Genomic DNA, 14,496 nt, shown 5'->3' on the forward strand with positions numbered 1-14,496 from the left:
TCAGGAGGTGCCTGCTCTCCCCCATCTTCTCCCTTGTTTGTATAATCTTTCACTTGTATTTTCCCCATTATGTGAGATACTATGTTTCCCTCCCTTTCCTCCTCTCCCTTTTTTAGTGTTTAGTTTTTAGTGTTTTTTAGTGTCCCCCTCCTCCCCTCTTTTTCTTTTTTAAGACCACCAGATCATAATAAAACTACTCCTTGGTCCATCGTCTTATTTAGCTAGTTTTATGATTTTTTTAAACGGGATTCTGAAGGACCCTTATTTCTTCTTTCCACTTACAGTTCATCCTGGCATAGTCTCTTCAGTTGCTTATAATTTATTTACCTTTTTATTTTCCTCTTGATTCTTGTGTTTGAATTTTAAAGTTTCTCCTGAGTCTGAGATTTTCATTAAGAATACTTGGAAATCTTCTATTTCATTAAGAGCCTCATTTTCCCTCTGTAAGACTACATTGTTTTGCTTGGGTAAGTTATTCTTGATTGTAAGCTTATATCTTTGCATTTTGAAATATTGTATTCCAACCTCTCTTCTTTAGTGGGAGCTGCCAATTCTTTTGTGATCTTAATTGGCCTCGTATTTTTTAAAAAATTAAAACCTCTGAATTTGGATTTTGACAATCCTAGGGTTTTCATTTTGTGGAGGTGACATGTGGATTCTTTCTGTTTTCACTTTGCCCTCTGGTTCTGTGGATCTAAGCAATTTCCTTTCTTTCTTTCTTTCTTTCTTTCTTTCTTTCTTTCTTTCTTTCTTTCTTTCTTTCTTTCTTTCTTTCTTTCTTTCTTTCTTTCTTTCTTTCTTCCTTCCTTTCTTCCTTTCTCTCGTTCTCTCATTCTTTCTTTCTTCCTTTCTCTCGTTCTCTCATTCTTTCTTTCTTTCTCTTCACCAGGGTCATATAGCTACTAAGTGTCTGACGCCAGATTTGGCAATGGCTTTCAGGTACTCCAGTGAGTCTTAAATTATTTGTTCCTGATCTGTTTTCCAGGTCATTTTTTTTAACCTTATATTTTCTTCTTCTCCCCTCCCCCTATGTTTTGAGACTTTTAATTTTTAAAGGTTTTTCTTTGTTTGACATTTCTTGTTGTCTCATGGAGCCATTAATTTCTATTTAGTCCATTCTAATCTTCAGGGCATTTGTTGCTTGATTAAGGTTTACTTCTTGTACTAAGCTGTCAATTCTCTTTGCAGTTCTTTCCTCCAAAACACTCATTTCTTTTCTAGTTTTTTCCTCTTGAGCTCTAATTTAATTTACAGTATCATTAAAAAAACCAAACAAACCAACAACCCTCTTAATTCTTGCTTCATTATATAAAGGAATTCTAGTTGACCTTGTGGTCAGACTGTGTTTTTCCTTGAGGCTTTGCTTATAGATTTTATGGAGTTATTCTCTTATTCTGGGTTTGTCTCTTGGGAGTATTATATTGCTCTTTATCTTGATTATCTTTTGTGATTTACTCATTGTCTTTATTCCTGAGTTGGGACTTTGTGTTAGGGCCATAATCTTTTGTTGGCAATGTTGGGACCTTGCATTATCCTTTTTGGTAATCTCTGATGTCCTGCTGCTGCATTCTCTGGCTGTTCTTAAGGGATCTCAGGGGTGGTTCAGACTTTAACCAGGCTCTAATCAATTTGATCCGGGCTATGATTTGAGCTTAGTTTCAGCATGGTCTCAGCTTGGCAGGCTCCTCACTCCGGTTTGGGCGTGGACAACACCACTGCAAGTATTTCCCTCATTGGAGCTCCAGTAGACAATAGCCCTCTTCCTCAAGCTCTGGGTTGTGATCTGAGATTTTTCTAAAGTTCAGAAATTAGGAGCTGTATACTTAACCTCAGTCCATAGACTAGACCTCAGTCCCTGCCCTTCTTACCCAGCTACAGGACCCGCAATAACTGTGTGGGCTGGATCTAGGCTCCTACTCTAGGGTCTGAGCAAAAGAGATGTTGGCTGTCCCTAGTTGTAGTTGGCCTAGTTCCTCAACTGTGGGCTGAATCTACAATCTTAGTCTGGAAAAATGCCTTATTGTAGTTTCTCCTTGGATTTCTTGATCACAGCTTGGTCTGACAGAACAGAATGGATGGAAATATGCAATTATTGGTCCTTCAGTCTTGGTTGGTATAGTTGGAGGAGAGAGCTGGGATGTACTGCTTTGTCCTACTGTGCTCTTTTTGCTGGTCTCCAGCCCTCCCTGATGTTAAGCAAATTCTGGTGGTATTACCCTTTTGTTCTAGGTGAGAGTTATAGAACTGCCTATTAAAATATGATTTTTATTACAAAGAGATTGACAACCACCCCTTTAGCATACGCGTTAGAAAATAAGAGAGAGAAAGAAGCAGTAGATCCTTCACTTTTAGTGATTGCCTGGTCTTTATCCTGACCTTATAGAGTTTAAAGATTTTTAGATATGGGGCCAAGCACCCCACATTTGTTCAGTTCTTCTCATTGAATATTGAACGGGATCAGAGACCTTACATTCTGGTGATAGCTTATTGGGAAGAAAGTGTTCAGATATTTAAGGGTCTGTTCTACATAGGAAGTCAGAGGGCCATGATCCCATAGGGATCACATCTAGATTAGATATTGAACTTCTGGCTATATAAAGGTGGGAGGATGACCACTAATAAACCTGAATTTATAGTGGGGATGAATTTGTTTGGTTTGATTGGAGTTCTGACTGTTGTTTCGCTAGCTCCCTCCCATTGCAGTAGGGAAGGTTCATTGAAAACCTCTTGATTTGCCAAAACCATCCTATGATATTAACATCTCATTGCTGTTATCTCTGGAGGTCTTGCCTGAGATTTGCAACCTTACAACAGCAGTGAAGAAGGCATTAATTTTAATAGAGTGGGAGTGGCCCAAGAATGTTAAGCCTATTAAGCCTGGGCCTCCTGGTGCCAGTTCCCTCCATGAAAAGTTTGATCTACCTGAGACTTATGTCCCTAGAACCTGTTTTTCTGGTGCTATTGGCTTTGGCCACTTGGATACTTCCTTGTGATGCTTTGAACACTCCATGCTGAAATGGTAGAACAAGGAGAGGCGATTCCTCAGGATACAGAAATATTGCAAGTTAGGGGATAAAAATCCTAATCTCATGAGTGTGTGTGCATATATATGTGTGTGCAGACATGCGTGTATGTGCGTATGTGTGAGCGTATGTGTGTGCATGCGTGTTGTGTGTGTGTGTGCGTGGTGATGGGATAGTTGTGCTTTTGGTTGTAGTTACCTTTTTTCTTTGTAGGGAGTATGCCTTTCTTCTCTTGGAACAATATTTATTTGTTTATTTAGGACCGATGTCTTGATCATTTGTTACTGGTCATCAAATGTAATTTCAATACTGGTAGTAAAGCACTGAGACCAAAGTGTGAAATTTATTTGTGTCATTTCTGCCCAGGCCCGGATGCTAAGGAGTTGATTAGGACGCATGGCATAAATGACTGAGAATGGACATGGGGCAATGTAGTGAGACATGCTTTTCCCCCCCAGAATCTTATAAATTGGTACCAAAAAAGGAGGTTAGCTTTTTGGATTTTATAAATTATTTATTCCTGTGGGCTTTTGTTGTTAGTGACTAACATCCTCACAATGTTAAATTCTTAAGCCTCGGGGACTATCCATAGAGATGCTCAATTTAGCAGCTGCCATCCATTACCCAGAACTACCCATCATAGGAAGCAGCTTTTCATTTATTTTTTTCCAGCAAGTAAAAGATTTTTAATATTTTCCCAATTACATGTAAAAACAATTTTTCACCTTCATTTTTTATAATTTTGAGTTCCAAATTCTCTCCCACACTCCCTCCCTTCCCCACTCATTGAGAAAGCAAGCAATTTGATAAAGGTGTGGTCATGCAAAACATATTTCCATATCAGTCATGTTGTGAAAAAACACAGACCCCTCCTCCCAGAAAAATAAAGACAGTAAAAAAAATCAAACCGTATGCTTCAGTCTGCATTCAGATTCCATCAGTTCTTTGTCTGGAGGTGGATAGCGTTTTTCATCATAGTTCCTTCAGGAATGTCTTGGATCGTTGTATTGCTGAGAATAGCTAAGTCATTCACAGTTGATCCACATACAATATTGCTACTACTGTGTACAAAATTCTCCTGGTTCTGCTCATTTCACTTTGTATCAGTTCATGTAAATCTTTCCAGATTTTTCTGAAAGCATCCTGCTCATCATTTCTTTAGAGCACAATAGTATTCTGTCACAATCATATACCACACCTTGTTCAGTCATTCCCCAGTTCATCAACAGTGAATTAGTTCCCCAGTTTTCCCATGTCCTCTCCAGCATTTATCATTTTTCTTTTCTGTCATGTTAGCCAATCTGATAGGCGAAATGGTACCTCAGAATTTTATAAATTTGCATTTCTCTAATCAATATCAATTTAGAGCATTATTTCATGTAACTATAGATAACTTTGATTTCTTCTGAAAACTGTTCATTTCCTTTGACTATCAGTTGGAGAATGACTTTCTGCTTTCTTTCTAATCTTGGCTGTATTGGTTTTGTTTTTACAAAAACTTTTAATGTGAAAAAATAACCATTTTTTTACATCCTGTATTGCTCTGTCTCTTGTTTGGGAATACATTTTCCCCTTATCCATAGATCTGACAGGTGAACTATCCGTGCTCCCCTGATTTGCTCACCCTGTGTGTCTAAATCATGTACCCTGTTTCGATCTTACCTTGCTGTTCTATGTGACGTGTTAGTCTATGCCTAGTTACTGCCAAACTTCTTTCCAGTTTTCCCAGCAGTTTTTTAGCTGACACCAGATTGTTTTGATGATTCCTGCTCTATAATACAGTTTGAGATCTGTTACAGCTAGGCCACCTTTCTTCACATTTTTTCATTAATCCTCTTGATATTCTTGACTTTTTGTTCTTCCAGGTGAGTTTTATTATTTTTTCTAGCTCTGTAAAATGATTTTTGGTAGGTTGATTAATATGGCACTGTATAAATATAAATGGCTTTTCATTTAATTCCTTTTTGAAATTTTGGGGTAGTTTTCTCTGTGGCTTAGGTTGAAAAAATATCTTGTTAGAATGTGAGCTTGAACTGTTCATTTTTGTTATTGTAGTCCCTAGTGCTTGCTAAACATTTATTGATTAATAAACTGTTATATTCTCTTCCAATCTAATGTAATAAACATTTAGTAAGTGCCTACTTTGTGCCAGGCACTGTGCTGAGTACTAGGAATACAATTTGTTTAGGAAAAAAAAAAAGACAGCTCCTGCCCTCAGGGAGCTTACAATCTGAAGGAGGGGGTGAAACAACACAGAAAAATAGGTAGGAAACTGGGATTTGGAGGATGATACCAAGGGTGGCTCTGTGCATCATCATCTTTTTCATGGGGCTGAAACCACAGAGCAGCAGATACAAAATGAAATTAGCTGAAAGTGCAGTTTCTGCCCATTATAAAGGAAGACATTTGGAGGAGTTTGGTACTCTACTTTCCAGCCCTCCAGAGAGGAGAGGAAGCTGAGAGAAGTGGTGTCAATCAAGTCTTGAGTTACCAGCATGGTGATGAGATTAAAAGTGATGAACTTATCTTGGGAGGGGCATCTTGTTGTTGGGAGTTGAAACCGTGCAGAGCAGGAGAAGCAAAATTACTCTGTTGCCCTCTTCTCATTGTCATCTCTAAATCTCCCTCGTCTGGCATCCCTTTCTCAAGGCTACTATAGTCTTCAAATACAGTTTTTATTGAATGTCTGTGAACAGGCATTTTCTACCATCCTGTGAAGGTCTTCCGGAATTCTTGGAACATTATCCAAAGTTTCTGTCACACTAGGGAGGTCCTACTGACCTGTCCTGGGTCTTGGCAACCCAGGGCTTTTTCTTTCCCTGTAGCTAAAATGCTTTCAGTCCCTGGAAAATGACTTGGATTATATGAAATCCACGGTAACGTTGCATGTGTTGGACATAACACCAAACATCATTTGATACCAGTAATAATTAACGCATACATCCACATGTGCAATTGCACTCAAGATATACGTTACAAGGGCAGAAATTTGCATTGTCTGGCAGTGTGTATGATTGCTTCACCTGTTAGGCTGTATTAGCATTTGTGAGCTGCCGACCTCAGCATCCGTACCTGAGCTGGTTAATGGTATTAGCTGATTGTCATCATTGCCATCATATCATCATTCCCATACCTGAAGTTCTTAGGGCCTCAGGCTACCTATGAGCATTTCTAAGTTCAGTGCGTTTTCTCTGTATCTTGAGGAATCTTTATAGCTGAGGTTCTAGTCAGTATTCTTCCTGTCACCGTAAATGAACTGGAGTCCTTCTCAGTTCCAGGCAGGGTTATTGGATTGCACTGCATCCGCTGAGCTATTGTCTGGCCCTGGCAGACTTTCTATAACTGGTGGGTGGTCTCTTCTTGACATCTACTTAGCTAACTGCCCAGCATTTCTTTCTTTCTGCTCATCAGGAAACTGTAGTGGGGGATGGGGATCATGGGAGGTCTCATGTAGGAAGTGGTATTGAAGCTGAGCTTTGGAGGAAATGAGGTGCAGTAAGAGGCAGAGGTGAGGAGGGAGAGAGTGTTAGAGGCAGAGACATGGACGTGGGAGACACAGGCCAGTTTGGAGGATTTGGGCAGGATTCAGATAATTGTAGAAGAGGCCATTTCAGGCATCATGAATTTCCCTTGATTATTTAATCATTTTTGTTTTATAAGAACACCGGATTTTGGAGTTCAAAGGTTGTCTAATCCAGCCTTTTCATTTTACAGATGAGGAAACTGCGAATCAGAGAAGTGAGAGGGACTTGTCCAAGATCATGCAACTAGTAAATGGAAGAACCTGGATTTGAAATCAGGTCCTCTGGGTTTTCAGATTCTTGATCCTTTGACTCCAGTCCAGCACATTTCCTCTTCCTTCTGCTGCCTCCTTCCTGCTGTGCTGCTGCCCAAGATCAGCATCACAATAAAGGTAAATCTATTTAAATGAATGTAACTCCCTTCCCCTCAAAACAACAATAAAACACCCCCTTCCCCCAAAAATCAAAACAGACTTCTTTGGAAAAATAGTCTACCTGCAAAGCACAGAGTTCAAAGTCTGGAGGCCTGGGGCTGTTTCCTGCCTCTTCCCACTGAGGAAGCCCCTAAGATCAACATCATTCCACTAAAGTCTTTAGATGCTAATCTTCATAAAGATACTGGGAAATTAAAAAAAGATACTAGGAAGAATGCTTCAATCTTTGCTAAAAGCCCTATTAGTTTTATAAAAATACAATATGCTATTATTGTGGCTTTGTTTCAGCGTGTTTCTGTAGGTGACTATTTGTTTTAAAATAATATTTAGGTCAAAAAGTAGAAATAGTCAATGTATGGGAAGATGAGCATGTATACACTTGTGATTTTAACTACTGCCAGTGGTTCTGTTGTTAGGCATGTAATCTAACACTGACAAAGAAAGATACACATATCAAGATATTCATGATAGCACTTTTTGGCTAGAAACAATGAGTAAACAAATTATGGTACGTGAATGTAATGGAATATTAAAGAAGTATGGAAAGACTTGTGTGGATTGATTGTAAAATAAAATAAGCAGGAAAATAAGGTACACAATGACTACAACAACGGAAAAAGAAAACAATAAAGCAAAACTGAATGCTGTATAATTATAATGACCAAACTTGACTCTAAAGAAGAGTTGAGAAAATGCATCAGCCTTCTTTAAAGGGAAAATGTGGATAATGGAGTATTGCAAGGCATACTATCAAATGCAATCAATGTATTAATTTGGTTTCACTGAACCACTTTTTCCCCTTTTTAAGTCTTTATTATAGAGAATGGCTTTTTGTGTAGAGGGTGGTTTCAGAAATAAAATGTGAGACAAAAAATATTCATAATTAAAAAAAATAAAATTTAGGGCATGTAGGAAACATTAATGAGAAGCAGATGTTTTATTTACCGCATTGTGTTTAAATTTATTTTCCTTCACTCTTCTAGGCTACATGACTTGCTGAAGGAAAAGAAAATGTTATGTTGGGGATATTGGTCTTTGGGCCATCCTGGTGGTATTAGCAGTAATCTCCAAGGAATTGTGACTGAGCCACAAGTATATGGATTTATTTCTGACAGAAGCATCAAAGAAGTGGCCTGTGGAGGAAACCACTCTATTTTTTTACTGGAGGATGGGGAAGTTTATACATGTGGTTCGAACACCAAAGGACAATTGGGCCATGAAAGAGAAGGAAATAAGCCAGGTTAGTGGTTTAGACTGAATTGGGTTTTGAGTGTATAGATATGGGAGTGGGATGTCGAAGGGAAGAAGAATGTTTGAAATTTTTTCACCAAAGGTTTAGGACCTCTTTTGGGTAGCTAGCTGTCATATGAGTCTCTCATTACATTCAGCTGTTTAGTCCTCCAGCCTTTTGACTCTTTGTTTCTAACTTAAATCACTTGATTAAAAACATTTTTTACCTTGTTAGACAACTTTTATAATATTAGATTCCAAGAGTAGAATAATTAGCCATTCGAGCTTGTGGAAAAATAGACTACTTTTGATTTTCAGAGAGCCAAAAAAGGGAATGTATAGTTTTTTCTATAGTTGAAAGCAAATATATTATTATATTTTTATCATATGAGTGTCAAATGTTATTTTCTGAAGATTAATCATTCAGCTTTGTAGCAAAAGTTTGTTAGTTATTGGCATTTTTTGGTTTGTTTTTTACTGCATCTTCCTTTGTACTTTGGAATGACTGATTCTGTTTCATTTTGGGCTTGAATGATTTTTGAAACACTTGACTTTCCCCCAGCAAGAGTCATTGAAGTGTATTCTTTAAGCATTACAACTTTTCTGCATTTCCTTGGAGTGATATCCATTCTTAAAAACCACAGAATTAAGAATGCAATAAAAGAGAAATGAAATATATGCATAAAGTGCAGTGCTCAGTTGACAGAGAATTAACTTAAAAGTGAGGGAACCAGCTCAATCTGGTTTTGTTAGATCAAGGTCACATCTTCGTTGTAAGTCAGTGTGGTAGCACACACATGACCATTGCTGTCACAAAATGAAACCTTGTAAAAATGATTGTTTGTCCCAAGTCATTTGCATAATACCACATAATTTTTTCCTACATCTTGAAGTCAGCATTAATGTATAATAGTATATTTTGAACATTAACTTTGGATTGAGGCTGTTAACTCTAAGCCAATTTGGGAAGTGCCTGGGACCCTCTTACCTCGCCTTTTAGTTTTCCTTTGTGCCTTGCTTTCTTTGTTTTCTGTCAAAATATTTTAAATAATATTTTCCCCCAAAATTACATGTAAAAACAATTTTTTAACATTCTTTTTTTAAGTTTTGAATTATAAATTCTTTTCCTGTTTTCCTATCCTCCTCTTTCCCTGAGATGGTAAGCAATCCGTTATAGGTTATACATGTTTAGTCATGTAAAACATTTCCATATTAGACATTTTGTGGAAGAAAATGCCAAAAAAAAAAGGAAAAAAAATAGTATGCTTCCATCTGTATTCAAATTCCATCAGTTCTTTCCCTGGAGGTGGATAGTATTTTTCATCATAGGTCCTTCAGAATTGTCTTGGATCATTGTATTGCTGAGAATAGCTAAGTCATTCACAGTTGAACATCATACAATATTGCTATCACGGTGTACAATGTTCTTCTGTTTCTATTCATTTCAGTTTGCATCAGTTCATGTAAGTCTTTCCAGGGTTTTTCTGAAATCATCCTGCTTCTTATTACTTATTGCACTATAATATTCCATTAAAATCATTTACCATAACTTGTTCAGACATTCCCCAATTGATGGACATCCCCTCAGTTTCCACTTCTTGCCACTATAAAAAGAGCTGTTATAAATATTTTTGTACAAATAGGTCCTTTCCCTCCCCCTCCCCTTTTTTTTTTTAACCTCTTTGGAATACAGATCTAGAAGTGGTATTGCTGGATTAAAGGGTATGCAGCTTTATAGGCCTTTGGGCATAGTTCCAAGTTGCTCTCCATAATAGTTGATGAGTTCACAACTCCACTAACAATGCATTAATGTCTAATTTTCCCATATCTTCTCTAATATTTATCATTTTCCTTTTCTGTCATATTAGCCAATCTTATAGGTGTGAGGTGGTACCCCAGAGTTTTAATTTGTGTTTCTCTAATCATTAGTGATTTAGAGCATTTTTAAATATGACTATAGATAGCTTTAATTTCATCTGAAAACTGCCTATTCATATCCTTTGATCATTTGTCAATTGGGGAATGACTTGGACCCTTATAGATTTAATTCAGTTCTCTATATATTTGAGAAGTGATATCCCTTGCTTTCTTACAGAGGATCCTGAATTTCCCCCCAAGATAACACACAGTACCCCATATCTATACCTTACTAAGGTATGTTTGGAAAAGGGGTCTTGTCACTAAGCAGCTTTCTCTACCTATTTGAAATGCTGTTCTTCTTGAGATCATCTTTTCATATAAGAAAGAACTGACAATTAAAGAATAAACACTACCTATGTGTGAGTATCTTGCTCGCTTATTCTGTCATCAAATATTTATTGAACGTGCACATTTTAGAAGGCACTGTGTGGAATGCAAAGATTATTGAGATCTGGTCCCCGTCTACAGGGAGCTCAGTCTTGGAAAAGCCATTTGGATATACTGGTTTTGGTGCTGTGACATGACAATAATAATATTAAGATTGTCTCTTTCTCACAAAAACACTGTTAGGTAGGTAGTATGAGGATTATTCCCATTTTACAGATGAAAACTGAGACCAAGAGATTAAGTGACTCGCTTAAAGTTAGGCAGCTATTAATTGTCATAGCCATACTTTGAACTTGAGTCTTTTGACTCCCAAGAGTGATGGTCTTTCTACTATACCATGTAGATCAATCTACATAGATTATTCTGTGATACCAAAAAATTAATAAAAAAGGATTTATTAAATGCTTACTGTGTGTCAGGAACTTATGTATACCACCTACCTTTTTGAACCAAAGGGTTGAACCTGTAAATCTGATAGAACCCTGGCCTTAGACCATGAGAGTCAGGTGTCTGGATAAGGACTGAATGATTTAAATATAGCCTTTCTGTTTCATGTTTTAAACATGATGCCAGATAGACACCTTGAATTACTCTGTCGGATCTTGTGGTGAGTCAGTTGAACTTAAGAATTAGCATCTTTGGTCTGCCAGCACCAGAGGGATATAAAAAGGTTTCAGGCCTTCAAAGCTTTTGGTATGTCTACAGTGTGTTACAGATGAAGCATGACCCAAGATTATGGTGTAAATTTGGAGAAATGTGTTCACTTTAAAATTTTATCAGATTTAAAACATATATATGCCATTAAATATAAGTGCCATAATAGCTATACATTTGTGGATGCTTCATAAATGGAAATAAACGGATGGCTTTTGTTTTCTTCCTTTAGCTTATTGGTAGGTGTGAGCCTTGTTTTAATGCAGTTGACTGTTTTGGTTTTACTGTTTTTAGTTGAGAGTAAGAAGTAGATTAGTCTGTTTCCGGTGGTATATCTACTCAGGACTGAGACCTAGACAGTATCCAACAGTGAGAGGAAGTGGTGAGATCAGGCAGGTGGCTTGGTGATAGTGTAGATAATGCTAAAGCATCTCTTGCAGTCTATTATAGACAAGTGAGCATATCAGGGTGAATAGAGAGGGTGTGTCTAGGAGGTGGTAGGCAGAAATAAGTTAAGACTTGCTAGGGAGTCTAAAATTTAAATGCCATTTTATTGACCAGAGAGCTTTAACAAAGGAAGAGTGAAGAGAAGTAAGTAGGAGTGAAAGATGAGAGAGTACATTCATTTTTTCAGTAGCTAAGCTTCAACTCAAAGACTGAATAGAGAGGAGGCCACAGAATGATTTTACACACACACACACACACACACACACACACACACACACACACACACACACACACACACACGCGCGCGCACACACATGCACACGTGCCTGATGGTAGCCATCTCTAGGACAAGGGGGCAGGGAGGGAAGAAAAATAAAGGAAAAAAAGAAAAAAAAGGAAATTTACACAATGACATATATTTAAAAGAAATAGCAAGTTGTATATAATAGATTTGCAGTTTCATGTGAAATCATTTTTTTTTATTATGCTGTGTTGTGGACATGCTTGTTTTAGTCCATAAGTTAAAAATTAAATAAAAATTAAAAAGAAAAGAGACTGTGTAAAGGGATTTCTTCTCTGCTGATTTGTCAGCCTTCTGGTTCCGGTTCACTAGATCCATAGATGCAGTTTTAAATTTGAGTGAAAATGGTTAAGATTTAACTATGACTTTTTTTCAGATAGGTTGACAGTGAATGAACAAACGCTCAACTGTCTTCCTATTGTTGCTGCCTCTTTATTTCCGTGAACAAGCCACCTTTTTGTCCAGCCATGAGCGTGCTTCCCTTGCATGCTTCTCTTTTCTCCTCCCAGTCAGCCAGCTAGCAAGCATTAGGCACCCGCTGTGTTCCAGGCACTGTGTTAAACACGGAGGATACAAAGAATGTAAAAAGACTCTCCCTGCTCTCGAGCTGCTTACAGTCTAGTCTCCCACCAGCTAGTTGTGGTCTAACACTCAGATACCATTAAGGTTATGGCTGGCTGTAGGAAAAAGGCAGCTATGTAACCTGACTTCAGGGAGTCATGAAATTACTGTTCCTATCTGGCTCGAAACCCCCAGTTCAGTTTCTGTGGTTGAATTTCTACCCAGAGATTGATTCCTTTGGCTTTCTAACCTTGTCCAAGCACAAAGGCCCTGGGAGAAGTAATAAGAAATTAAAACTTAAGTTTTCAGAGTTATCTGTGTTAACATGTTTGAACTCACAGCACCCTGTGAAGATTGGTACTGTCCCTATTTTACAGATGAGGAAATTGAGGCTCACAGGGGTCAAGTGTTTGCTCATAGTAACACAGCCAGTGTTAGATGCAGAATTGACATTCATTTTTTAAAACAATATTTGAGTTTCAAATTTTCTCTCTCTTGTAAGACAATAAGCAATTTGATATAGGTTATATGCAGAATTGAAACACAGGTCTAGTCTGTCTCAGAATTCAGTGCTCTTTCCGTTATACTGCATTTTATGAAAGAATAAGGAAGCCCATAAGCATGTGATGGTGTAGAACAAACCACTATGCTTAAGTTTTGTAAGCAGATTGCACCTGGTAGGACTGAGATTATGAAATCCTTTCTTTGTTTTCACTTTTTTTTTTGTTTTTGGTGAGGCAATCGGGGTTAAGTGACTTGCCCAAGGTCACATAGCTAGTAAGTGTCTGAGGCCTGATTTGAACTCAGGTCCTCCTGACTCCAAGGCCAGAGCTCTATCTACTGCACCACTTAGCTGTCCCTGAAATCTTTTCTTTATTCGCTGAAGAATTGGATGGGTGGAAGGAGAACTTAGAAGGGGAAGGGCTAGGAGCCTGAGGGCACCCTCTACCTAGGAGGAAAAGGATGCAAGAAAGGGAGTCTGGGTGTTTAATTAAGAGCACCCTCTTAATGTTTACATGTTGTTGTATATCTCTCCAGTGCCCTATTGTGCATTTTAAATGATTCATATGATGAATAATCATTATGAATATTGTTTGATTGTCACAATGACAAAAACATTCCATAGAAACTAAAGGACCAAGCTAAAACTCTAGAATCTAAAGCTTTTCTGTGCTGTTGTCTTGAAGACATTTATTTTACTGTGTTCTGTTAATGTCTATAGGTGACTAACTGGTGTGGCCTTGAAAAAAATATATACCTATATGAACACAATCAGCAAGCATTTCTTATTTGTCTGCTGTGTGCTAAAACCTTGGTGATGCAGAGACAAAAAAAAGTACCAGCCCTTAAGACTCATGTGTCAGAATGTATTCAGGGGAAACATAAGCTCCTGTAAGTATATATGAAGTAAATACAAAGTAATTTATGGGAACCGTTAATACTTAGGGAATCAGCAAATGCCTCTTGAGTTGGGCTTTGGAGCAAGCGAGGGATTCTCAGAGGCAAAAGTGAAGGGGCAGGGATGGATAGACGTTGGAAGCAGATGATTGAGTGTCACGTGTAGAGAATAGCACTGAAACCAGGCTGGCCTGAACACAGGGTGTATGAAGAGGAGAAGGGTTCGATATGAGCCTGAAAAGGTAGATTGGACAGAAAAGTTTGTGTTTTGTATTGGAGACAATAAAAAGCTGTTGGGACTTTTTTTAACAGAAGAGTAAAGAAAGAGAAAAGCGCAGAGAGAGTCTTTGAGTACCCACAGTTAGGCGGCTTAATAGGCAGTGTTGATCCAGCTTTGGTGACTTGAGTCATATCAGGTAGGAGGAGAACAAAGAAAGAGCAGTGTCATGAAAACCCAGAGAGGACGTGATCTAACATTGATTGCTGTACCGAATCATATGCCATTTTTGGTAACAAAAATAAATAACACCATTTGTGATACTGTTCTTTTGAATCTTTTCTCTTCCTACCTCTTGAAATATCTTGAAAATAAACCCCTAAAGCACCTTGAAAGCTAGATC

At 37.9% G+C, this 14,496-nt stretch overlaps 1 protein-coding gene across 1 annotated transcript in view; it reads left to right on the forward strand.

Annotated features, from left to right (window-relative positions):
- HERC3 (HECT and RLD domain containing E3 ubiquitin protein ligase 3) overlaps window positions 1-14,496 on the forward strand; it is a 116,211-nt gene that overhangs the window by 5,309 nt on the left and 96,406 nt on the right. The window contains 2 exon segments of the mRNA XM_020988306.2: window positions 6,738-6,936; window positions 7,962-8,218. Of these exon segments, the coding sequence (XP_020843965.1) occupies window positions 7,990-8,218 (229 nt within the window). The 5' untranslated portion in view covers window positions 6,738-6,936; window positions 7,962-7,989.

The sequence above is a fragment of the Phascolarctos cinereus genome, unplaced genomic scaffold (genome assembly GCF_003287225.1).
Source record: "Phascolarctos cinereus isolate Bilbo 61053 unplaced genomic scaffold, phaCin_HiC Scaffold_9;HRSCAF=440, whole genome shotgun sequence".
Lineage (NCBI taxonomy): Eukaryota > Metazoa > Chordata > Mammalia > Diprotodontia > Phascolarctidae > Phascolarctos > Phascolarctos cinereus.